The sequence below is a fragment of the Lissotriton vulgaris genome, chromosome 12 (genome assembly GCF_964263255.1).
Source record: "Lissotriton vulgaris chromosome 12, aLisVul1.2, whole genome shotgun sequence".
Classification (NCBI taxonomy): Eukaryota; Metazoa; Chordata; class Amphibia; order Caudata; family Salamandridae; genus Lissotriton; species Lissotriton vulgaris.
The window spans coordinates 472,715,945-472,741,781 of NC_141700.1; the positions used below are offsets into that span (position 1 = coordinate 472,715,945).

Consider the following 25,837-nt stretch of genomic DNA (forward strand, 5'->3'; position numbering starts at 1 on the left):
ATCATTTGACAAGCTGCACAGGTTATTAATGAGATGTAAATAGCATTCGAATAATTACTGTACTTTTATAGCCTTCAAGAAAAGGTCATACTTTTTGTCAGGCTAATGTGTTGTATCACAATGGATTAGATAATTGGACATCTGAATAATTCAATAGACTGATTTCTACTTGAGCACATTTGATTGACAGATGTATTCATTGATTAAGTGAATGACCGAATAATTGCAATAAACCAAATTCAGAGAAACACTAGCATGCTTGGTTTAATACCAATTATTTATTTCAGTAACTCTGAAGGCAAATGACTAATCTTTTACTAACATGCACATCTTTGAGGGAAACAAATTATCAAAAACATATACTTAAGCATTAGAAGGCATCTTTAAATATACAACGTAAATGAGGCAATTCTACATTGCAATAAAATACCACTACAAATTTGAACACAATATAAACCCGGTTTAGCTATAACAAAAAACACTCCATTTACATAAATCAAACCATACCTCGACACCAAATATGTTATACAGGTCTTTGCTAGATCACATTAACACAGTAATCTTCAAACTTTTATGCTGACCCCCTTTGGGACACAATGTTTTTGGAGTCAGGTGCCCCTCACACTTTCAAATGGAGCAGAAGGAGTCACGGGTAAGGGTTACTAAATCGTCGGCACATTGGGAATTCCACTGGGGCAAAAGTCACATTCAGGTCCTCATCAAAGCCAAATCTAGACACCTTTTGAAAAGTGCCATCCTGACCTTTCTCTACAAAGTTGCACCCATAACACATTGTTAATTCCCACCCAAGATCAATCATCATCATTATCATCAAAACTTTATTCAGTTTTACAAATAAAACCATAAAAGTCATACAAACATCGATAAAACATCACCAGACTACAAATACACAATACAGTACAACCAGAGTAGTCTAATTACAGGGTAAAGATTCATGAATCCCGATGCCAAGATTAGTCGCAACTTGACCTGAGTCTAAGAGCAACCCGTAAAAAGCGTGTACAAAACAGTATCATTAGAGAGGAGTTGCAAAAAAAAAAAAGCTGGTCTCACCCTCCTAAAACAAGCCTTTTTAAGAATAGGGATAATAAATAACTTTCTGGGAGCCGCATAAAAATTACAAAACATTAAAAAGTGCATCATGTCCTGAGGAGACTGACCGTCACAGCCACAGGGCATGAGGCACTGACCTCTATGAGCGCTACATGGTTGTGCCAAGAGATAGTGAAAAAGATTAAGCTGAAATCTTGTCAATAAAAAGCGATCATGAAAGTTTTTAAGCCCTAGAAGACATGGTTCAGTGGTTGGTACAGTTTTTAGCGCAATATATCTACACACACACTGGGCTTACACAGCTCTGTTTTCTCCCTTTCACAGCGGCTCCTACTTGAGAAACACTTTTTAGCCCAGGCAAGGTCCCTCTTGCATATCAGCTCGGGGTTATCAAATAGTTCTGCCCTACCTAGCCTAGAGAGCCCACTCTTATACACTGGAGCCATCGGATGCTCATAACGTGGTCAAGAGAAAGACAATCCTTTAAAATGTCTTTGCTAAGTGGGTTTTCTTGCTTAGCCCAAATCTTTAACCACAATGCTAGTAAGCAGAAAGCCAATTCGTCTGTAAGAAAAAGGCATCCCCAGCTCTTTTTGCACAACGTAAGAAGGGATGCTTTGCAGTACTGAAAGGACCCGCCGTAGGAAGAAATTTTCTGTGAATGGAAGGGCCTCTACCCCAATATGACCCCATCTCTCACTCCCATAGCTGGCCTTTAAAATACATTTTGCTTCATATACCTTCAAAAGAGCTCATTGGTTTCCCTCCCACTCTGGAAGCAAAGTTAAAAGCATCTGAAGTATCTTTGACTAGGTCCCCTCTCTTACGAGTAAGCAACGGGCACCAACTCAAGGTATCGTCAAACAGTACTTCCAAATAGGAGAAGACGTTAGTCTTGGGTATTGATGAGGTTCCCAACTTAAAGGTAGACTGCTTGGCTTTACGGGATCCCACCTGCATGTCAAACGATTTGGAATGATTAATCGTCAAGTCCAAGTTATCCATAAAATTAACAAAAGAGTTCAGTAGGCGTTGTAGACCCCTGGCTGTCCTCGCCATGAGAACAGCATTGTAGCATTGTGTGCATGAAGGATGACCGGCAGGCTACGCGTGCCTACTTGGGGACAATCAGCTTTTATGTCCAAAAGGGCCTTCTCTAGGGTATTGATATATAAATTAAAAATAAAGGGGGATAGTATGCACCCCTGGGGTACCCCTCTCTTGATGTCAAACATGTGGGTCATTTTGAGGTCTTTTGAATAGCGGACAGCCACTTTTGAGTCTCTATGAAGGTCCCTAAAAAAGAAAACAATGTTTCTGTTAATGCCAATAGAGGACATCAATAGCCACAGCTTTATCTATTTACACAGTTGAACGCTGAGGACAGGTCCAGAAAGGCTAGGTAGATAGAGCAGCAGCGGGCCACAGTGTACCTGGGTTAAACCATATTGTATCTTGGCTATGAAGTTGTTTTTATCTGCCCAGGATACAAGTCTATCCAGTACCATACAACCCAATACCTTCACCACAGAATCCAAAAGGGAGATGGGCCTGTAGCAAAGTGTACTGTCCGATCCCCCTTTTTAAACACCGGGACTATGGTCAATAAGGCCTAAGAGTCTCGGCGTCCGACCTGGACTGATGGGTTGATAACATCTGTGAGTACAGGCACCCAGGTTTCCACATGAACAATGTCAAGATCTGGCAGAATCAGATCTGGCCCTGGGGCCTAGTTTTTGGACAATCCCAGGATAACGGCTCTTACCTCTTGTGTGGTAAAACAGAGTTCCGTCTTGCCTTCCACCCTTTCCTGCCTATCAGTTAACGGGGTGTCTGACTGGAAGATACCCTCAAAATGCTTTATCCAATTGTCCTCTGTAATATGGGCATCCAGTAGGTTGCCATTGTCTCCAGCTAGGAAGGGATTGATGATAATACCCCAGAACTTTGAGCTATTGCCCTATGTACTGGCCTCCACTAAATTGATCCAGGCCGTCTCCTTCAAGGCGGACCTATGGTTTACTAGAGTAGTCTTGTATGCTCTCCGTAGGCTTTTGACAGCCACCTGATCTCGAGGCGTGACTCCCAAAGCCTGTTTCAATTTCCAGGATGCCTGGGAACACGTTGATTCAAACCATCTCAGTCCTAGTTGTTTACGGCCCCCGCCTGGGACCTGTAACAACTTCCCTACGAAACTGTACATATTTCCAAATGCATCCATGATATCCGATGCACTAGCCTCACTGTTGTGACAAATGGCAAACCCTCTACAACACCGGGTTAAAAGAGACTCATGATGTAGCTCTTGGACAATTTGCCCCCCACTTTAGACTCCTCCCCGCTTCCACCACTTTTAAAGAAACTCCTAACCCCTTCTTGATGTGTCTGTGAGCTCGAGACCCTCCTGTTACGACACAGTTGGGATTGTGGTCGCTATGTACACTAGCCCTAACTAAAAAATCTATTATCAAAGAATTAAAAGGTGTAAAAACAAAAATAAAATCAATGATGATCTCACACCCTCTCCCAATAAAATTTTGTAATAATGTCGGGTTATCCCAGGGGCAGCTCATTCATAATGGAAATTAAATCAAATTCTTGCAGGATAGTATTAAGTCCGATACCCTGAGGTGTGTGTTCTATGTGCAAGCCTGTTTGTAGTGCGCAGCCCATAGCTTTCACCCCTCCTTGCCTGATATCTCCATACATGTGGATATTGAAATCCTGTTAGAAAAATGTTATAATAACTCTGTCCTCTCAGGTTAATGTTTCGAAGTACAGACCCCAACCGAGTTATATTACTTTCATCAAAGTATGCAACTCCCGCATTACAAAAATTCTCCAGCAGGAGCTTGCTCTTTTCGCTGGATATTAACATCACATGTAGAGTGGAGGAGGCATGAAGTCAAGTAACGGGAATGCCATGGACTGCTAATGAAACAAAGGTAAAAAGCCCCCCCCCTTGGTTCTCCCTAGCCTAGATGGGGTAGTTGGCACAAAGAAGGTTTTTTAGCCATCCAAATGATAACTGTTCTCTACAGCCTAAGTTTCCGGAGGGCAAAGCACATCAAAGCTCTTAAAACGGAGTAACGATTTGGGGTCCTCAATCTTACTTGCAAGCCCTGCGATGTTCAAGGAAAGAAATTTACAACCTTCATACTCACTATATACCTGGTCCAGTGGCTGTGCCTTCCCCTGTAGTATAGGTGCCACAAGGTCTCAAGAACCAGCCCACCGTCAATCACATCCTTTCAATGAGCTCAGAGGAGTGAACCTATTTACTAAGCTTACTCCTGTAGACTCCTCCATACGGCTTCTATGGCCCACCTCATGGTACCACTCCTGTTGATACCCGGAGTGGTAACTTCTGGGTCTGTAAAAGTATCCCAGTTTGAGTGGCAGGATTGCTGAGTTCAAACACCTGTAGTTGGTTTGCAAAACTGCTCTTAAGATTTGATTTACCATAAAAGAATTATTAAAATCAAAAACACACTCCCCCGCCCAGGTTTTCTTAGTGCTACCCACGCACTTTATCTGATGCACCATGATGATTTGGCTTTCCACCCTGGAGCAATATTTGAATTAATCCAATACACCCCCTTGTTCTTCAGTTGAAAAAAGTCTTCCTTTGTCCCGGGATCAAGGTGGGATACGTTGGCGGGAGGTGAACAGAGCCCAGGCTAGGGGGATGGTTAATCAAGTCCCCAGGGAGCATGCCTTCCTGCCCTTCATTAGAGCTATAGAAACCACCCACTTTGTGTCCCTGAGCTTGGGGAAACTGAGAGGATTCTGGGTTCAAGAGATTCTCCCCCTGCAGTTATCTAGTCGAGCCAATGGGTCATTCCTGTTCATGGGTGGTGCCATTATATCAGAGCGAACTTTAGCTACTACATGACTAGACTGCTCCATGGTGGTCACAACTCTAGCTCCAGTCCCCGTAACACTTCTTCTTTCGGTAGGACGTTGCCCCGGAGAAAAGCAGCCAACCTCTTAATGATTCAAGTGCTGCTTCATCAGACCGCAGCGGAGTATATGGACACTCAGAAAGTCCTTCCTGATGCAGCGAAGCAGGTAGGTGAGCCGGACTGCTCTGAGCGGGAGCAGCCACACTACGTTGAGTGTCCATATACTCCGCTGCGGTCTGATGAAGCAGCACTTGCATTCTTAAGAGGTTGGCTGCTTTTCTCCGGGGCAACGTCCTACCGAGAGAAGAAGTGGCATGTAGAACCACACCACACCCTGTAGATAGTTTTCATTTAGTGACTAGGTGCTGAGGAATTGCCAACTGATATTTTAGAGACATTTTATAGGCAAGAAACATGTTGACCACTAAGGGGTAGAGCATAATTTTTGTCAGATTAAAACAAAATAGTCGCCCTCCTTCTTTTTACTTTTTAATCAGGTTGTGACCTCTCCAGAATAAAAATAATTATAGAGGATTCCCTTACCTGTTTTAACCCACACACCACATCTACATCTTACCAGGCCCCTCACACCCACGGCACCTATACGGCAAGGAACAAAATATCTCCGATAAAGAGACCCTTTATGGGTGCCCGTTGAGCATTGCAGCGCCGGCTCGACGAGGAGCAGACCCATATGATGAAGCATGACACCTAGCTTGCTGGGTGTGTGAGGGTCCTGGCTCCGAAAGGAGGTATTCCCAACCTCCCCACCACTCTGAGTACTCACCAGGTGGCCAACTTGCCACCCAGGAACACCGTACCTCTTTTGTCTTCTAGTTCTACCCAGGGCAAGTACGGTGGACCTTTATCAGGCCCTCATTGTCCCCCTTGTTGCTTACTAGGTGAGCTTACTACACATACCCCTGCAAAAACATTGGTAAGGGGAATATTAATCACAGTTACGGATTTCCTTTGCTGCAGATTATGCAAATCCTGACTTACAAGGTAACAGGTCCAGTCTATAATCTCTTGCTATCATAAAGGCAATATATATCTATATTGTTTGCAGGTTCTTCTACGGATGCTGATCACCGGAGCGATTTAGATTCAAATTAACTAAAAAAAAAACGCTGCTTATATCTGTTCAGTACGTTTACTACTAAGCAGAATGAAGCAAAAAAAAAAGATTATTCATTGTTGGATGTTTCATGTTGGATGTTTCCATCCGGGAATACGATCCATTCTTTCTTATAGATGGAATGTGCTCTTTGATGTGCAATAAGTGTTCCTTTCTGACTGAAACTTTTGTCACATTCAGTACATTGATAAGGTTTCTCTCCCATGTGTGTTCTCTGGTGCCTATTGAGAACTCCTTTCTGACTGAAGCGTTTCTCACATATATTGCACTGATATGGCCTTTCTCCAATGTGTATTCGTTGATGTCTATTGAGAACTCCCTTCTGGCTGAAGTGTTTATCACATATAATACAATGATACGGTCTCTCCCCTGTATGTGCTCTCTTGTGGACAAAAAGATTGTCCTTCTTAGTGAAGCTTTTCTCACACTGATTACATTGGTAAGGTCTTGCTTCAATGTGTGTGTTTTTATGTTCAGTAAGGTATTCCTTCTTACTAAAGGTTTTGCTGCATTCTGTACATGAATAGAGACTCAATTTTTTATGTATATTTGGTTGACATGGAAGAAGATTCAAATGACCCAAATCATTCTGCCAGTCATTAGAATATTCTAATAGCTGTCCTCTTGAAGTTCTTTGATGAACAGTTCCATAAGGTGCCTCACTGAAGACATTTATGCATTGGATAGATCTATTCTGTTCCAGTTCCTGATTAATTCCAGGGGACACCTGGCTTCCGAATGATGTTCCTTTATCGCAGCTATGGAGCATTTTCACATTTTCCTTTAATGCTGAAGTTTTGATTAGTGCTTCTTTTCTAGTGCAGCTCCTCAAATCTCTTACGACCTGCTTTCTTTTCATGTTTTCTTCACCTGGTGGTTAAAAATCAGAGTCAAGTCAATAATTTTCTGAATACTAAAAAACCTAAAAGAGAATAAGCAAATATTATTCGAAATGGAAATAGGAATTTTTTTATTAAATCATGTGTATATTTCTTCAAACAATTGTAATGTTATTACTATTTCATATAAACCAAACACTCAATTATTAAGTGATGAGTTTAGATCTTTTACATACTTAAAGAAGGGAGCAGTGGAAATATTTCCTTCTTTGGACTACAAGAGCAGCCCATCATATATATGTTCTGTTAGAAATGGGATTTCTGGTTGGCTAGGGCTTGCGCCTAAGCCAGGCAGAAACCACCACTCTAGTTAGGGCAAGGGAGTTACACGGTGAAGATGACCCCTGCTCAACCCCTTGGTAGCTTGTCACAAGCAGTCAGGCTTATCCCAGAGGCAATGTGTAAAGCGTTACGCAACACACACACAGCAACACAGTAAGCACACCACAAAAAAACTCCACACAAGGTTATATATAAAATAGCCTTTGTATTATGCAAAACACATTAGAATAGTAATCACACAATATACACTATGCCAACTGGCACTAGGCAATATTTACAGGGGATTATATACACATGACAGGGCCAATTGGACCAATGCCAGAACCATCATGAAGCACAAATAATAAATGTAGAACACAACCAGTAACTACTGGCAAAACACTGTACTCAGTATTAAATCCTGCAACATAACTCACATTATGCAATTAGCATCACTTTAGGCGTAAAACACATTATGCGCCAACCTCATAAGTATAAATCACATTAGGCAATAACCCTCACCAGTATAAACACAGTATGCCCTAATCATGGGGCATAACACCCTAAACTGGCCTTCCCTCTGGGGCTTAAATGCCCTCTGTCAAAAATGTCAGGGCTGTCCTGCCAATGCAGCAGAATCAAAGTGCGCAATTGCGCTGGCACCACTGTGCCTCCAGGGTCCCCACTGGGACTCCTAAAAAATGCTCTGGCCTAAACGTTGCAGCTGCCTCTAATTGCGCTGCAGCTGTGAAGGGAACTGTAGGCACTGGCACTCACTGTGCCCTCTGGGACCCCACTGGGACTTTGCCAACAAATATGCCCACCGTTGCAGCTGCCCGGACTGGTGCGGCGCAGCTGAGGAAAATTAATCAGTACTGGCACCACTGTGCCTCCTGAGCCCCACTCTGGGACTCTCTAACAAAAGGTGCCCCCTTGGTTCAGCTGCCCGCTACAGCGGAGCAGCTGCGCAGGAAAAACGACGTGGTGCTCTGGAGCCCTGTCTGGGGCTCTCTTAACAAAATTGCCCCCAACGTTGGACCGGCCCGCTCTCCTGCGGGTCCCCTCAGAACAAACAGGCACCTGCAATGTGCCTCAAAAGGGAGCTCTCCTCTCGGCTTCCCCTGCGGCTCCCCACTCACTGGGCTCTCTGTGGGAACTCTGCTCTTCCCTGCGCCAGTCGTGGCAGCCTGAGGAGCCCGCGAGGCTCCCCCTTCACTTTGCCTTCACCTGGTCCCTCTTCTGGGACACAGGACATTGGAGGGGAACCCGCAAGGCTCCGGACGGCTCCTGCGGTGGGCGGGACTTCCTCTCCATGCACCTCTGGATGCTCCTGAGCTCCGCCCACAGTCAGGCAGACTCTGCCTGGCGTCCGGGTCGGGCTCTTCGTTATCGGCCACAATGCGGGGTAAGCACCCGCCTTAAAAAATAATCACATAAGTGGGGTGGGCACCAGCCAACAACACCAAACGCGGGGTGGGCACCCGCTAGAAACCACCAAACGCGGGGTGAGTACCCGCATTAAAAATATGCATAAAGCGGGGTAGGCTCCCACTCAGTTGAGCAAAATGCAGGCTGGGCTCCCGCTGAAGAAAACAGTGCAGGGGGAATCTCCAAGTCGCAGCCCAGTGCTGCAAATAAAATAGAAGCGCTCCACGAGGCGCTAGGTCCAAAGTCCTTAGGTATTAAGGGGGCAAAGCGGGGCCCAGGCAGGCCAGCACACAGGGCACTCCAGCAGGGAGACAGTCCCTCATGGCGGTTCCTCCTGAGGGCCAGCAGCAGCAAGCCCCCCAAGCACAGGAACACCACACATTTCATGGGGTCACAGCCCCTACATTTATATTACACCCTTGCTTTGTCTGCCCTGGTACAGGGCTTGGGAGAACCAGCCAAAACTGGTTCAGGGGGGAACTGGAGCACTTTGTTTACCAGGCTCCTCTTCCCCTTTGTCAGGTGGGGGCTTGTCATCAGACACATCACAGGGGGGCGGAGCCAGCATAGTACAGGCTAGGCACAGACCTATTCAAGGACCATGGATTTCTCTTCCCACTACTCCAAATGCAGATGTCCCATTCAGCCTAGTGCTGACTCGCCCTGCCCATCCTGGAGCCACACACACCTCACAAGCCCGTCACTCAAAAGCCAGACATGCAAATCACTTCAGGCAGGAAGACACATAGCACACAGAAATGCCAACTTCTAAAACTGCCATTTCTAAAATAGTTATAATAAATCTGCGCACACCATTGCGCAGCATTTATTATTAGCATTCCAAATATACTAAACTTGACCACCCTGCTCCTCTCATATCAGGAATTACAACTGAAACACTTATCAGGGAATAACCAATGCATTCCTATGGGAGGGCAGCCTTACAGTAGTGAGAAACCAAAATGGCTGTTTGTCACTACCAGGACATGTCACACACTTAAGGTACATGTCCTACCTTTTACCTACAATGCACTCTGCCCATAGGGCTAGCTTGGGCCTACCTTAGTGTTGACTGATATGCAATAAAATGGGGGTCACAGAAATGGCACAAACTTTAGGTGCCACGTCACAGCGGCAGTCACACTGCCCTGCAATGGCAGAGGCCTGAGATAGGTTTGAAAGGCTACTTTGGTGGGTGGTGCAATCAGCGCTGCAAGCCCACCAGTAGCATTTAATTTACCAGCCCTGGGTATATGAGATACCACTCTACAAGGGACTGACAGGTAAATTAAATAGGCCAAACAAGTGTAGACCAATCTTACCATATGTAACACAGAAAGCACACACTCTTTACCCTGGACAGCAGTGCTAAAGTACCCAGAGTCCTAAAACCACCAACACCATGTCAGAGAAAAGGCTAGGAGAAAGGCAAAACGTTTAGGGATGACCGTGCAAAAAGGGCCAAGTCCAACATGTTCTTAGAGTTAAAGGTTTCATTAAGAAAAATGACACCTTACAATGCTCAGTCAGGAAACTTTACAGAAAATCGCTTAGTGATTTAATCACCGCTTCCTACAAAAATTAGATAGTTCACATATTCTCGAAGGATAAGCTAGTGATGGGTAACAAATTCTCAATCTTTTTGCTACCACCTTTTTAGTCAGGTAGCACTTACAAGAGATTTTCCTTGCGATAAGCAGTTTACTTAAACAAAATAGTACCATGACTAGTTTTCCATTTGCCAGGAAACCTCTAAACAAATACATCCTCTAAAAGTCAGAGGTTTGGAAAGGCCTATTTCCAAATTTACTGAAGTCAGTCAGATAAGTTGCAGATTATCGAAGACGAGTTACTGGGGTATCCAATGTTGCAAGAGAAGAGAAAGAATAGCCAGAGAGCCGAAAAGGACATGGAGGCAAAACAAGGCAGAGAGTTGGGAGAAGATGGAGGACAAGTTTGTGAGACTGGTTTGAGAAACAAAGATTAGCAAAGTCACCTGAAATGAAGACCAATCAGGGTCACTTACAGGACCACAGGTGACAACGAGTACTTCTAGGTAACTTCAATTAGCGGCAGTGGGAATGAGTATGTACTAGCAACTTGCTATGTTTTAAGGTTCATTCTCTGCTCAGCTTGTTCACCATCTGCGTTTCTGACATATTTGTTATTTTTTACACATCCCTCTTTATGTTTTGTCTTCTGCAGGATTCCTTCGCATCTGGTGTCCTTTGGAAACAGGCCTTTTCATCTTACTTTTTACACTACTGGTGCCTATATGCCAGAACTCAGAGAGGGTCTCCTAGTTGTAGTCAGGTTTGAATGAGAGTTTCTATTGAAGCTTGCAGTTAGTTGAATAAACATAAGAGCACTGCATTCTGAAAGAATGTAATATTGCATTCTGAACTATCTGTTGTTCCATTAAGATCCCACCATCCTAGTGTGAACTTCAAACTGATGACATGTAATGCCTATCTGACTGAAACAAGTAGATGAGGTGCCACAGCAGTATTTGGACTTCTCTGTTAAATAACATTTTGAGTTAGGCAGTAAGAGACACTGCACATTTAAAGAGTACGACCATTTCGTCACTAGTTGCTTCACAGACTGTGGTTGCTATTGTTTCCAATTTAACAGCGAGACTTTCTATTGTGACATAAATAAGCCAATTCAATGGATGAATCTGAGGCCATTACATTTTAAAAAGGTTTAAGAGGGGAACTAAAAGATGTACTCTTGCTTGTCGTCAAACAACTACTGGTGATTTCACTGGCCTAGCATTACACAATGAGGCACAACAAATAGCATGTAGGTACGAAAAAATAAATGTGAAAGTGGGTTTCTCAGAGGTAGGATTCCTCTGAAACGATCACAGAGGAAAAATGTAACATTTACATTTGTATGTATTTATTTAAAGGTTTATATATAACACTGGCAAGACCTGATGGTATCAGAGCGCCTCACATACATAGCCAAGTCAGTTTTAAAGAATATGGATTACTAAATACAAGCTTGCTGGAAGTTGGATCAAAGCAATTCTTAGAGCTGAGCAAAAGAGAATCCAGTTGTATGTTAGGTTTTAGAGTTCGAAGGGTTGAGGTGCTGATTGAGGAGAATATCTTTTAACTCTCTTTTGAAGCTCATGAAGGAGGGGGTTGTCCTGCTATGAACTGAGAGGGAGTTCCAGATTTTGGGTGCATTACCCAAGAAGGGGCACATAAGGGCTTTTTGGATGGGATGTGAAGCTGTTTTGGAGCTTCTTAGATTTCTCGACTGGCCAGACTTTGTGAGTCTGGCCACAAGTTAGGCTGGTTTCCTGTTATGAGGGACTTTGTGAACGAGGCAGGCTGTTTTAAAGCAACAGCAGGCCTCTATTGAGAGCCACTTAAGGTTTATCAGGGATGGTGAGATGTGATCATGTCTTTTTACTCTAGTGACCATCCTTGCTTCTGCTTTTAGTGTGGCTCTTAGGGGGGCTAAGAATGATTTTGTGATGCCAGTGAGGGTGGCGTTCCCTTAGTCCAGTCTAGAATGTACCATCACTTACATGGCAGTTTTCTGATCATTTGAGGGTTGGTAGGGCTTTTTTTTGAGTAGGCGCTTTAGGCTGTAAAATGCACTCTTCTCTGAATTTATATGTGAAGGTTCATGCTCAGACTTCGGTCAAGGATGATCCCCAGGAATATGACGGATTCAGTCAGTGTCAATTTGCATTTAAGAGCGTCAATGATGTTTATCCACTCGATAGGAGCATGATTTCCACCTTATCTTAGTTTCAGGTGGTTATCCAGTTTTGGACCTTTCAGAGTGGTGTTTAACTGTCATAAGTCCTCTAGTGTGGATTGTTTTAAGTAAAGCAGGAGTGTCGTCCGCATAAATGTGGTACAGAATGTCTGCTTGTTTGTGTATGGTGGTGAGGGGTTCCATGTATAAATTGAATGGTGTATGTGAGAGGACTGAGCCTTGTGGGACACCCCTTGTTATGGTGGCAGTATCTGAGGTCGGATTGTTTATTTTCATTTGTTGGGAGCGATTATGTAGATATGAGGTGAACCATTTCAGAACCAAGCCATAAGCTCTGATCCATTTTGTAGGGATTCTGGCAGCAGCTTGTGATCAACCATGTCAAAGGCCACTGACAGGTCTAGGAGGATGAATAGGCAGCATCCATCAGCGTCCAGCCACTTGTGTATGTTATCTGCTATATTTAATAATGCTGTTTCCGTGCTACATCCTTTCCAAAACCCCATTGGAGTGAGTCAAAGAGATTGTTGGTTGCATTTCACAAGTATTTTTGCAAGGCAGAGAAGGTTGGAGACGGGCCTAAAATTGTTGAGGTCATCTGGGTCCACACCTGCTTTCTTTAGCAAGGGGTGACGTGTCCAAATTTGAGGCAGTAGAGCATCAAACCATTGTTCTGGGAGCTGTTTATTAACTTAGTCCAGAGAGGTGTTAAGGCGTGGTTGAGACTCTTCACCAGTGAGGCTGGGAGAGGGTGCGCTAGGTGAGGGTAGGGCTTGGGATTCACAATCATCTTTGTGATATCCTCCTCCGTGAGCAAGCTGAACTTCCTCCAGCTCTTGTAAGTTGCTGGGGCTTCTAGGTTTAAATTGCACACTGAGGGCTCAGGGCGAGTGGTGACCCCTTGGGAGTACTAAGGGAGAGGAGTTGTGTTGATTTCCTTCATTCTTAGGGGAGATTTTTGGGAGGCTGGTATAGTGTTGTGGTATAAGGAGAGTTCGATATCCGTGATTTTTATTATTGACGAAATTCGCAAGTGTGTCACAATCTATTTTGGAGGCATGGGTCATTTTGTTTGGTTGTTTTCGAAGTTTTTTTATTTATTGATGCTGAAATGTTCTATGGAGTGGTTTTGTGCTTTGTTTAACACTCTACAGAAAAATGTGGCTTTAACTTTCACGATGTGGTTTGTATATTTTCTGTATTCCCCTATGAGCTGTTGAAGTTGGGTTGCAAATGGTTTTGTTCTCCAAAGTCTTTCTGCAGCTCTCAGCTGTCTTCTTTCTGTGTTGAGGTCTTCACTGAACCAGGATCACATCCCTAATTCTTTTAGATTGAATGGTGCTGGTTGGTCTAGTATAGATGACATTTTGAGTTATAGTGGGATCTGTTTTGAGGTTATCTATTGGGGGAAGTAGAGACATATTTCTCTCTTCCAGATCACCCAGAGTTATCTGACTTATGCTGCAGGACCACTGGATGGTTTTCTGAGTGCGAATAGGAGGTATTTTTGTTTGGTTGATTTAAATAGAACTTTGTGGTGATAAGACCAGTCAACTGGTAAGATGTTGCCAACACCTACAGCTTCGTTGTGGGCAATGATGGTGTCAAGGTTTACACCTCTGGCATGCGTTTGTTCTATGCAATGCTGGATAGGGTTTTTGCTCAGCAAGAGATTGTTCAGTGCTGAATAGGGTTTTTGCTGATTAAGAGATTGGATTTGTGTGTCTTTCTCATCATTCCAGTGTAGACTGAAGTCACATTGGAGAGTGAAGAGTGCTTAATGAGTTCCGATAGGTGTTCTCAGAAGGAGAGCGTGTTGCCTGGCAGATGGTAAAGGAGGTGACATGTTGTTGTAACATCATATTAGAAGGATAAACAAAGAAGAACACTTTTTTATATTGTGGTGGGGAGGGACACAAGAAAGCCAGAATGCTCACCTCAGTCTTGCAAACCCAAAATGATCATATCTTCAATACTAGTGTGCATCCGAATGCACACGTCAACCTGAGTGTGTAAATTAAAATGTTTGTGTTCCTAATCCTACTAGAGCACTGATTGATAGTGAAGTATCTGGATTGTCTATAGATCCGAATTGTTGCCAGAATTATCAGCGGAACTGCAATTTAAGACTGTAGCAGAAGCCGTACAAAGCACTGATGGCAAATGTTTAACTTCAGGAGATAGGAGACAAAGCCCCATCTTATGGCTTTTAAAATGTGCCTGTGGAATCACTCATGTTGTATGCCATTGCCACTCATGTCTGTCTCTTGGTGTTAAGAACTTCATGGCTTCAAACTCACCATCCTCAAATAAATGATAAGAAGGAAAAATCTGTATGTCTTTGGAATATTGTTTGCCACACTGTTAGCCTAGAGAGGGATTACAACATACCCATACCTTACTTTATTTTGCACGAAAAAGAGCTAATAGAAGATGACTTACTTACCGCAGCTTATAAAGTAGTTTGAGATATGTTTAGTAAAGGAGTAGACAAAATACCACCACATAGATTCTACAGTTGTACCACTAATCTAATCTCTAAAGCAAAGATTCCACATATCAGAATATATCAATTGACTCTTAAAATACATGCAGCTTTAGATGAGTACTGAAAGATGGCTTTCATAAATCACCCAGTGTACCCAGCTGGATCACTGAAATCTTTCAACCCAAAACTGGATGGGGCTATCATTTTTGCATAGACACCTGAAAGGTCAATGGTATTACCATCACGAACAGATATTCACTTCCCAATACACCTGTGTTCATAAAGCAGATCAAAACTGCAAAGATCTTCTCAAAGCTAGACCTATGGGGCTTATAATCTAGTTTGTAACAAATAAGAAGGTAAGTTGAAGACAGCCTTCAACACCCAATATGACTTCTTTGTGTCCCTTATTATGCCTTTTGGTTATGCAAAGGTCCTGCCCCCTTTTAACACTTTATTAATGATGTTTTTAGAGACTGGTTAGATACTTACATTAATGATGACAGTGTTTTCAGTGAATCTGGACCAACACAGATTGCATATCAGAGAAGTGTTGGTTCCAGTTCCGAAAACCATGACTGCTCTAAGAAAGAAGAGTGTATCTATTAAATGGGGAGCTGAACTAGAAATCACATTTGAAACTTACATTTTTTTTTACTGCAGCTCCCCAAGTCAGACATCCAGACTGTGTTTCTTTGGAGAGAGGGATGCATTGGTTTTTGAAATAGAAGACATGTTGCAGTGCCATCCGGACACTGATGAACCCAGTGGTGCTCTACTCAATCTTTTTCAGAAAAAGAAAGATGCTACATAATATATGATCAGGAACTACTGACAATAAAGGACGCATTTAAGATTTGGAGGCTCTTCTGAAGGTTCAGTACATACAGCCCACAATATGGACTGACTATAAAAACTTGAAGCTCTTAAAGTCAATTAATTTCCAAACTGGGATTGCTATGGTAAAGCAGATGTTTTATTGAGGCAAGGAGATGTAGAACGATTTCTTGGATTCTGCTAGCAGAATTTGCTTACAATAAATCTTTGCATAGTATGTTAGGGGTTTTCACTATTTTGCTGAAGTATGGTTTTCAACCAAGAGTTTCACCTCCTTGTTTTAGAGTAGCAGAAGTACCAATGGTGGCAACTTCATGTAATAAGTTACTACAGATGCACCAGTCAGTCATTATGGAAAATCAGAAAGGCAGCAAAAGCAGACAACAAACAGGCAGATAGACCTAAATCTTGAGCACTAGAAAATCAAAGAGGAAAAATTGTTTAGTGGTCCAAACTTCAATTAGTCATCCCAGGTGTACATCCCAAGTTTATATTGAGAACTGTTTGACTTAGAACAAGGGATAGGCCGTAATCCAATGAGGGGAACCGGAGATATGAATTTTAAAAGTTTTAACTCCTTGGATGCTAATAAATGCTGGAAACGTCCTTACGACTGCTTCTCAGGTGCTAAGGACGTGTCCAACACAATCTAGCACCCGCAGGAAGGAACTGGTCATACCCCTGTGGACTGCATGGGTTGGTAGAGCAATCACTTCTGCAAGGCCATGACGTTCACACACGCACGTCTCATATCATGATAATGCACGGTCGAGCTAAAAGCCTTTTTGTTATCACCATGCTTGAGCAAGTACCTTCTGTCAGTAGGTCTGCTTGCTTGATGAAGAGATGTGGGTTGGAAGAGGCACACTGTGGTAAAGAGAAAAGTTTATGCTTTCTCCCAGTATCTCTCTTCTGTGCATTCCTCCTGCATGATCATAGGTGGTACAGTGATAATGCAGCAGGAATGCAATCACTGGGCAGCCAGATCAAACGTTTAATTAGGCTGATCGTTTTTTTAGGTCAATATTCTACCCCCTGGGGGAGGGAACAAACACCCACTAGACACCAGGGATTAAAGGTCAATATGGGGGGGGGGACATACATGTTTCCTCTGTTTTCCACACCCCTTGGGACAGATTTCCTGCTTTGTGGGTGTATCTGCACCCTGTACCAATAATCTTTCAATATGTGCGTTGGGGAGTGGGGTGCATGTTAAGCGTAGCTCCCCATAAATGATCCACACATGTCCTTTGTTTTCTATCACGCGAGGGCGATTTGCCTTTTGAGGGGGGACCGCTAGACACCAGAAACACTTGGGACATTTTCTTTTGTACATGTTAGGGGAGCGGTCCTTGGGCAAGGATAGCTCTCCAATATTTGACGTATATATCTCCCCCCGTGTGGGGGGGCAGAAGGGGCATTTTTTTGGGCCTATCTGCTGCCAGTGAATGGAAAACAACTATGCAACAGGGGTTGTTGTAAAAGTGTGTCCCGCCCATAAAAGGCAGAGCCATTTTTTTTTCGCCCCTCCTATGTGTAGAGTGGCTATTTTTTAGGTTGATCTTCATACAGGGGTGCAGAAAACCACTAGACACCAGAAAAAAATATATATGTATGGTGCTAGAGGTTGAGCCCCCACTGTGGTTGTCAGGAAGAAGATTGAGGATGCCGGCTGTGGGAGATTGGGATCCCGCGGCGTGGCGGTTTTGTTACTGCCCACAAGAGTTCTAGTTTTCTCAGCAAGAAATGCCTGTCAAGGAGTCTGACGCCCTTTGGTGACCGGGCATTGCTGACGCCTATGCCGAAGCAGTGAGGTCTGTGTAGCACATTTGACTTTTTTAGATTTACTGGTCCCCCTCCACCCCGAGTTTGAGTCTGTTTTAATTCCTCTTGCTATGCTGTTTTTCATCAGTTGAAATGTAGACTGTATCGTCTCCCGGAGCCTTCATGAACTATATTTGAGTCCCGGCAATGTGTTTCTAATAATCCCAAATCCTGAATGTGCCATTTGCTTAAAGGATGCATGCACGCATCCGCCCTGCTGCATTATGGGAGCGGTAATCCAGTATCGAACCAATGCTTGCGTCGAGTAAGAGAACTTCCATGTTGAACACAGAGACTTGCTTGCATGGTTTTGTCCTATGGCATCCAAAACATTACCCCTCCCAGATGCCATTTGTGGTGTTAATCTCGATTGCTGCATTATTAACTTTTACAATCTCTGAACAGGAGAAGGGGACTGCTGATGGGGAGACAGCGCTCTACGCATTTTGGCTCACATGGGGACTGGGTGGCAATCGATCTTTTACAGCAGCTGGAATTTTTTTAAACATTGCATTTGGCATTTATCATTATTTATATGATGTGTGTTAATGTACAGGCGACACATCAAAGAGTGTTTGGTGCCTCATATTCGATGTAGGCTAGTTCTCTCTCTAGCGGGTTTAACACTGTCTCTGATAGCACAGTTTGTTTAAATTAACACTTTCAGCATGGAAATTACTATAGAGTGTATATATGCATTTTCAGTGTTTCAATATATTGCTTATAGCATAAGTAATTAACTTGTACTCACATTGTTGCTGGTTGAGTCGTATGCTGATTGAGTGTGCTCTCTATGTCTACCTATGCTTTGAGGGGGAGCGGCTATTTATTTGGAAAAGTAATGACGCCAAACAGATTGACAAAGGCTTCATCTGAAGCCGAAACACGTCTCTTTTGCCTCGGGGTCGTGGGTGACCCGATTTCTATAAAAAGAAGCCTTTTACCTACAGCCTGGAGTCTGTGCCTGCTTCATTCGAATTTCTTCTGAAGTCGGTTGTTAATATATATATATATATATATATATATTACCTACTGGCGGTCGCCAGTAGGTATATATAGTTAGGATTTTTTCTCTATGGAACTTTTGAAAATTCTATGTCTAATAACTTTGGCGTTTGTGGACGGAATTTGGGGGGGTTCCGCCAAGGGGGGGCCGAGAAAAAAGGGGGGGCCCAAAACGCGTTTTTCCCATTCATTTTTCCATAGGGCCTTTGGCCTCACTTTTAGCTCGAACGGCTGAATGGATTTACACGAAACTTGGCAAAATTATAGGGACTGTTAGCCCGATGTGCCTTTGCTGGGTCTCAATATATGTGCTCCAGTGGATTTTGAGAAATTAACGTTTAAAAAAACAGATATATCTGTGGCAGCGTCCCAGATAGCGCACCAGATCGCATACTTTTCGCGTAACGGAGCTTTGCGTAGCGAAGCTGATTGGCTCTCCGGTGTCTGTCAACATTCTAAACAGTCCGGTGCGGCCGCCATCTTGTCTCTCGGTAGGATCGAGAGACAAGAGGAGGAGAAAAACGAAGGGGAATTTAATGAAAGGGGGCAAGGTAGATCCTTCTTGACCCCCTAGGAATGATGTTGGGGTTATTAAAGGGTCCTGTGGGGCAAATAATAAAAATTTGATTTTTCGCGGTAGAAGCGCTTCTCGGTTCGCGAACCGGGTCGCAAACTGGTAGCGAAACGTGAATTCGCCATTTTGTGTTTCGATTTAATTAAATTACTAGGTATAAGGGGGTACGGGAGCCATTTTAGATGCCTTGACCAGACCCACTCTCTGCACGCCGCCGATCCTCAGCATGGCTCCCCACCCTCGCAAGCATCTCCCCCACGCACTGGTCACCCCCGCTCTCTCTCTCATGCATGGGCCAGAAACCTCCTCCCATCTGCGCTGCTCTTCTCTGAGAATCACACCCTGTGCCCGCCCGACACCTCCCTTTCACCCTATTCACTACCGCACCCTCTGACACTGCTCTTCCTCTGTGTCCGATTGTCCAGGCCGGTCCCAGGCTATCACCTAGCCCTGCAGGTGTAGTTTATGGCCCCAGCTGTAGAGAATCACCCCTCTTCAAAGGAGTTACAGTAGATCAAGGCCCCCACCCGATGAGATCCGTCACACCCTCCCGGTCACGGAATTAAAGAACTTAGGAGTATGGATGGATCCTTCCCTCAGCTACGTTGGCCATACGAAGAAAATTGCGGCCTGTTGCTTTGGTATCATACGGTCGCTTCGCCCGGTTTTGAAGTTCTTTGACCATCGCACCAGGCAGCTGATAGTCCAGGCTACTGTGTTATCCCGCCTGGACTATGCCAGCTCTCTTCTGGTAGGGTCCAACGTGGCTGAGGTTACCCGCCTCCAACGCGTTCAGAACGCTGGGGCGAGAGCCATTGTTGGCCTTCCCCGTACTTGCTCTGCCTCCAGCACTTTGAGATCACTGCACTGGTTGCCTATCAAGGCCAGAATTCAGTTTAAAGTGCTGTGTATGGCGTTCAAGATTTTGAATGGAACAGGTCCCCCCATTCTTGCGGACCTTCTGTCATGGTATGTGCCTACTCGGCCCCTGAGATCCTTGGGTCATGCACTTACTGTGGTTCCCCGATACAGGCTGTGTCGGGTTGGCGGCCGTTCCTTCCGGGTCAGAGCAGCCGAGCTCTGGAACTCCCTTCCTGTAGAGTTGCGACTGTTAGATGATCTGCTAGTCTTTCGTAAAGCCTTGAAAACCGTTTTGTTTTAATAAATTCACTTTTCTCCCTTCTGTTCTGTTTCCTGTGGTGTTGCATTTTTACCTGCCATGCGCCTGGACGCCCCTTAGCTGGGGCAGCAGTGCGCATTACAAATGTATGTAACATAACATAACATAACATAACACCACACGCGTTCTTACTATCTGATAACTATCCTGTATTGTGCTTGGGGAGGGGATTCTCACTGTGAGGGTGTGTGGGTCCGAGCCTGAAGCGGAAGATTCCAGGGATGCCTCTTTGTACATCAAAGTTTTTACAATTATGTGTCACATTAAAAATATATAGCACTCCAACAAAGTAGTAGGATTATAACATTTTAATAACTTATAAATATATACAACGCAACAAAAACAGTAAATACATTTAAACATTTTTTTAAAAAAGAAGCAACAATGGTCAGTAGCTGTGTTTTGTGCGAATAGTCCCAAGGCAGCACAACGTGCTGAGTTCTGGACGGCACCCAGGTGATGTTACCTGGGTGCCGCACTGGTTTTTGGTATCCTACAATGCAGCTCCGAAAAATGGCGTGGGGCGTCCCGGGTGGTGCGGGGGGAGGCCTCCTCAGTAGCGGACTGTTGTGCGAATAGTCCCAAGGCAGCAGAACGCGCTGAGATGTGGATGGCAACCAGGTGATGTCCAGTAAGTTGCCGCACTGGTTTTGGCATCCTACAATGCTGCTCCGAAAAACGGCGTGGGGCGCCCCGGGGGGGGGGGGGGGGGGGGAGGCGGCGTGAAAGGGCCTCCCCAGGTGGAGGCTCGTCTGCTGTACTGGGGCGCCCCTTTACCATTTCAGTTGCCATTCCGCCCGCTTTTGCTACACTGTGCCTCATCCTCCATTCAGCTGTTTATCGCCCGCTCTTGCGGCTACAGCGTCTCGCTCACCATGTAGTTGAGTTGCGCCCACTCTTGCGGTGCAGCGATAGGCGGCTGCCACAGGACTCTTAAAATGGTGGACGGCTCTTCGGATTTGTGCCTGGTCCACTAAAATGGCCCTGGGACACCTTGGAACTCGGATGTCCCCTGAGCCTTGAAGATTTTACAAAAGTCTTGGGGGCCCCCGACTCCTGCAGGTTTCCGGTGGGGAGCGGCTGCCATGATTGCTCGCGGAATGACCACGACGGAGCCACGAGATGGTGGTGCTCTCATGCTGACGCCAGCTTCAGTCTGAAACATCCAGAAACAAGGTGGGGCTTTCATCGTTTGGGAAAAAAAAAATGTTTTAATCCAATGAAAAGTGTTATTTTTAGGTCATATGATCAAGCCTTCTATCATTAGGAAACCAAAAGTAAAATGAACCAATGAAAAGTTTTATAAACAAGTCACATGACCTGTTATGCTTACGTTAAGCGCTGCTATAAAAAGCGTAGAAAATCCGTTGGCACGTGAGGCGGCGTCAGTAGCGGACCGATGTGCGAATAGGCCGAAGGCAGCACAACGCGCCAAGATCCGGATGACACCGAGGTGGTGTTCAGCAAGTTGACGCACTGGTGTGGCCATCCTACAATGCTGCGCCGAAAGTCGGCGTGGGGCGCCCCGTTGGCCTGTGAGGTCGCGTCAGTCAGTGGGGGCTGTTTGAGGATCTGACTGCATTGGAAAGCAATGTGATGCTGTGCGTCGCCCCCAAGATGGAGGCTCCTCGGCTGCAGTGGGGCGCCCCTTGGTGTTTCATTCGCTATCCAGCTGAGTTGCGTCCGCACTTGCGGCTACAGTAGGCCGAAGGCAGCACAACGCGCCGAGATCTGGATGGCACCGAGGTGGTGTCTAGCAAGTTGCCGCACTGGTGTGGCCATCCTACAATGCTGCGCCGAAAGTCGGCGTGGGGTGCCCCGTTGGCTTATGAGGTGGTGTCAGTAGCGGACCGATGTGTGAATAGGTCGGAACCAGCACAAGGCGCCAAGATCCGGATGGCAAGTCCTGGATGTTGAGTGCCATAGTTGAGAGTTCTGAGCAGTGCTTGTAACACTGTCTGAAGCTTATTTGCACCTGCTGCAGCTTCACTATTGCCCTGGTGTGGCCAAAGATCGCCCATGACATAGGCGGCTGGCTCCCGAGGTCCGGCGGAACTTTTTTCCTTTTCCTTTCTGCATCTTGTCCCACAATCCGTTTGACCTGAAGACACGACCAGGTCCCTGAATGTGTGCAGGGGGACGCTATTGATTGAATCAAAATGGCGGCTTCACACAAAGCTGACTCAAGAGTTGCTGGTGATGCTATACAGACAAAAACTGGTTTTCAGTTTGTACATTCTTCAGGATTTTTCCATCCAAGGCTGGTTGAGAGTTTGTAGAACAATGGCTTTAGATCTTGCCCTCCCCTCTTTTGACTGTTGGTTCTTGTTGCCTATCTCTTCTGTTGTCATTTAACTGAACCTTTTTTGACTGCCGAAAGGGGTTCTGGTCCGACCGCTGGTTGGTGGAGACATTTTGACTATATCCTGGACCTGCCCGGCCTCGCCCAAAATGGCGCCGGTATAAATGGGACTCGTAACTCCTTGTTGTGTACTGGTTGCACAACCTTGATATCACGAGATACGTATGCAGTTTTGAAGCACATGGCGGGCGGGGACGAGAATTGATTGAATATTTCGACATCCTTATTGATATTAAGTTCTGATGTGTTATTGATTACTGTACTATTGTAAGTTCGAATTAACGTCACCCATGGTACTTGCCCGCAAATGTATATCTAGAAAATTTTATTGTAAGTGGCCCTGTCGTATTTTAATTACAAAATGTACGTCCACCGATTCCGCAACTGTTAGACACCTTAGTTCTTGCAACCTAATGGCCCGCTCATTACGTTCCTCTACAGTGTAAATGTCTCCTCATCATATACGATTCCAGTTTGCTCCGTGGCCGGCCCACGTGGTTATAGGCCCGTATTTGTATACTGACATTTTCACAATAAAGGTTTTTAAAACAAAACATGGTAGTAGTATTTACATTGGTAAAGTTTTTAATTTAAGTCACTGTTTTCGAATCAGTAAAAGGCAAGTGAAATAAAGCAGTCCAATTACATGACGGATAAAAGGTATAATACGCAGGAACGCAGTTAAGATAAATGGTCAAGGGCTGTTGTGTTTTTTACTCATGCAACATAAAGTGATCGATAAGAATCTGATATTCAGGCGTATAGGCGACTAAGACAGCAGGCCGAGCATCTTTTGCTCAACGGCTCCGTCATGGGACGAAGAAACGCACTTTTGCTAGAAAAAGGAATATATTTTACTTGCAGGACAGTTGTAAATTTTCCGGGAAAGTACATTAGCCTGGAACATTATAACATATATGTTTAAGAAAAAATAATGTTCGAAAGCAATAAAAAGCGTAATTTTTAGGTCATATGACCAAGCCTTTTATCATTAGAATAACAAAAGTAAAATGAACCAATGAAAAGTTTTATAAACAAGTCACATGACCTGTTATGCTTACGTTACGCGCTGCGCCCCAGATCGCTTCCGGGAAGCTGCGCTTCGCGCACCTGAGCACTTCCGGGTGCGCTAACGCGGCGTGTCATATAACGCATTACGCGACAACGTAGGTCCAGAATATAGTCAAAATGTCTCCACCAACCAGCGGTCGGAACACAACCCCTTTCAGCAGTCTAAAAAGTTCTGTTAAATGACAACAGAAGGGACAGGCAACAAGAACCATCAGTCAAAGAGGGGAGGGCAAGTTCTTCCCTACCGGGTCACGTTGGGGCGCTACCGGAACTGATCGAATTGGTAGTTGTGAGAAGTTGGCCTGATATGTAGTGTTTCCAATTCTGGAACCACTTGGCATCAGTCCAAACAAACCCCAAAGATGTCTGGTTGTAAGTCAACCTTGTCAGACAAGCTATCCTAGTGGTAGCATGGACTAAGCAGCCTTAAAGGCTTAACTTAAGAGGTCGTGTTAAGCGAGCTGTTTTACCACATACAATCCTGTAATCAAATGAAAGGACACCACACAAGTATATATTATAAAAATATATGTGTTTATTTCTAAATTAATCCCCAGTACTCTTTATGAGGAAAGGGGCACAAGCGTTAAATCAAAAGCACAGTATAACATACAAAGTTGCACAATTTTGGATGAGGGCCGGTGGCCACTCAAACCATATACTAAAAAAATGGTATAAGAGATACCAATCGAACAGTGGTTAGGCCTAGGGCCTAGAGAATCGCTGGGAGCAGTCAGGACTAGCAATGCTGAAGTCGGGAGTAGCCCACGGAATTCGGGTGCAGCACGGAAAGTGCGGCTTGCACCAATAAAATGTCAATGTAGCGTAAAAGTTACACAAAGTGAATTTAAAGATACTTCCGCTGAACCTAGAGGAACAAAACTTAAGACACAGACCCTAGAGGTGTGGACCAGTGTAGGAACACCGGCGTTGCAATGTTACCTCACCCACAGGAAGTGGGTGCACAGGGTCGAAGTGGCGTCGGGTTTTGACACGCAGGCTCTTGGTGCTTGAAGCTGGAGAAGCTGCAGGCGATGGGAAGCAGAAGTGTCCGGTGTGATCCAAGGGCGGATCGAAGTCGAGATGTATCTGAAAGCAGAGGGGACAGAGTCTGGGTCACTCAGCAGTGACCAGGGTGGAACCAGGACGGAACCAGGCAATGTCGGGCGCAATCAGATGGTTGTCGAGAGGCTTCTCTCCGCTGTCACGTGGGCTCTGGGGCATCTGCGACGTCCAGGAGCAGGTCACGATCTGTCCCACGCAGGCTCTCGCCGTCAGCACCGTCGGCTTCAAGATTGCAGCAAACAGCACTTGGCAAAAGCAATCCACGCGGAACCGGGAGATTGCTTCTCACTCAGACCAGGAGGGTCAGAGTGGGGGCTCCTTTTCACAGGAGCTGGTGCAGACCTGGAGCAACCAGGAAAGCAAGTCGTTTTCAAGTTTTCGTCGGCACAGGGGCCACAAGCCAGCTGGCAAGTGACCGGGCCAACGCGTCGAGCCACCACAAGCAGAAGGGCCCCACGCAGCACTCGTCGAGTGTGGAGGGGGTAGCTTTGGTGCAAGTGTAGCTCGGGGTGGGGGCTTCTCAAACCCCAGTGTACAGCTTCGAGGGTCACTTGTGGGCTGCACGGTCAGCGTCTCGTGGCCTTTTCAAGATGGCGTGCCCCACGCTTCCGGTCGCCTCCACGGGTCTCAGCTCTGCAGGGACTGTGGATCGGGCTGGGAGAAGGCAGGCAAGCTTGATCTCGTCGATCTCTGTCGCTCGAGTTCCGGCGGGAACTGCAACAAAGCAAGGGTCGAGGGCTGGATGGTGCCCGTTTGCACAGGGTGGTCACTCCTTGACCACAAGGGAGATTCTTCAGTCTTCTACGTCGAGTAGTAGGTCGAAGGGTCCAGAATTCGTTTCTTATGTTTCTTCAGGATGATCTGAGTTGCATTGGCACTGCTCCCACTCTTATTCGAATCTGGTGGGCTGGACATCCTGCTAGGCCCCCTCCTATGGGTGGGACCCAGGAAGGGGGTGGTTACACCCCTTTCCTTTGATCCAGGC

General features: G+C 45.2%; 1 protein-coding gene across 1 annotated transcript in view; it reads right to left on the reverse strand.

Moving 5' to 3' along the window:
- Positions 1–259: 259 nt before the first annotated feature.
- LOC147676795 (zinc finger protein 10-like) overlaps positions 260–25,837 on the reverse strand; it is a 455,065-nt gene continuing 429,487 nt past the window's right edge. The window contains exon 6 of the mRNA XM_086945221.1: positions 260–6,987. Within this exon, the coding sequence (XP_086801347.1) occupies positions 6,167–6,987 (821 nt within the window). The 3' untranslated portion in view covers positions 260–6,166. The remainder of the gene's footprint in view (positions 6,988–25,837) is intronic.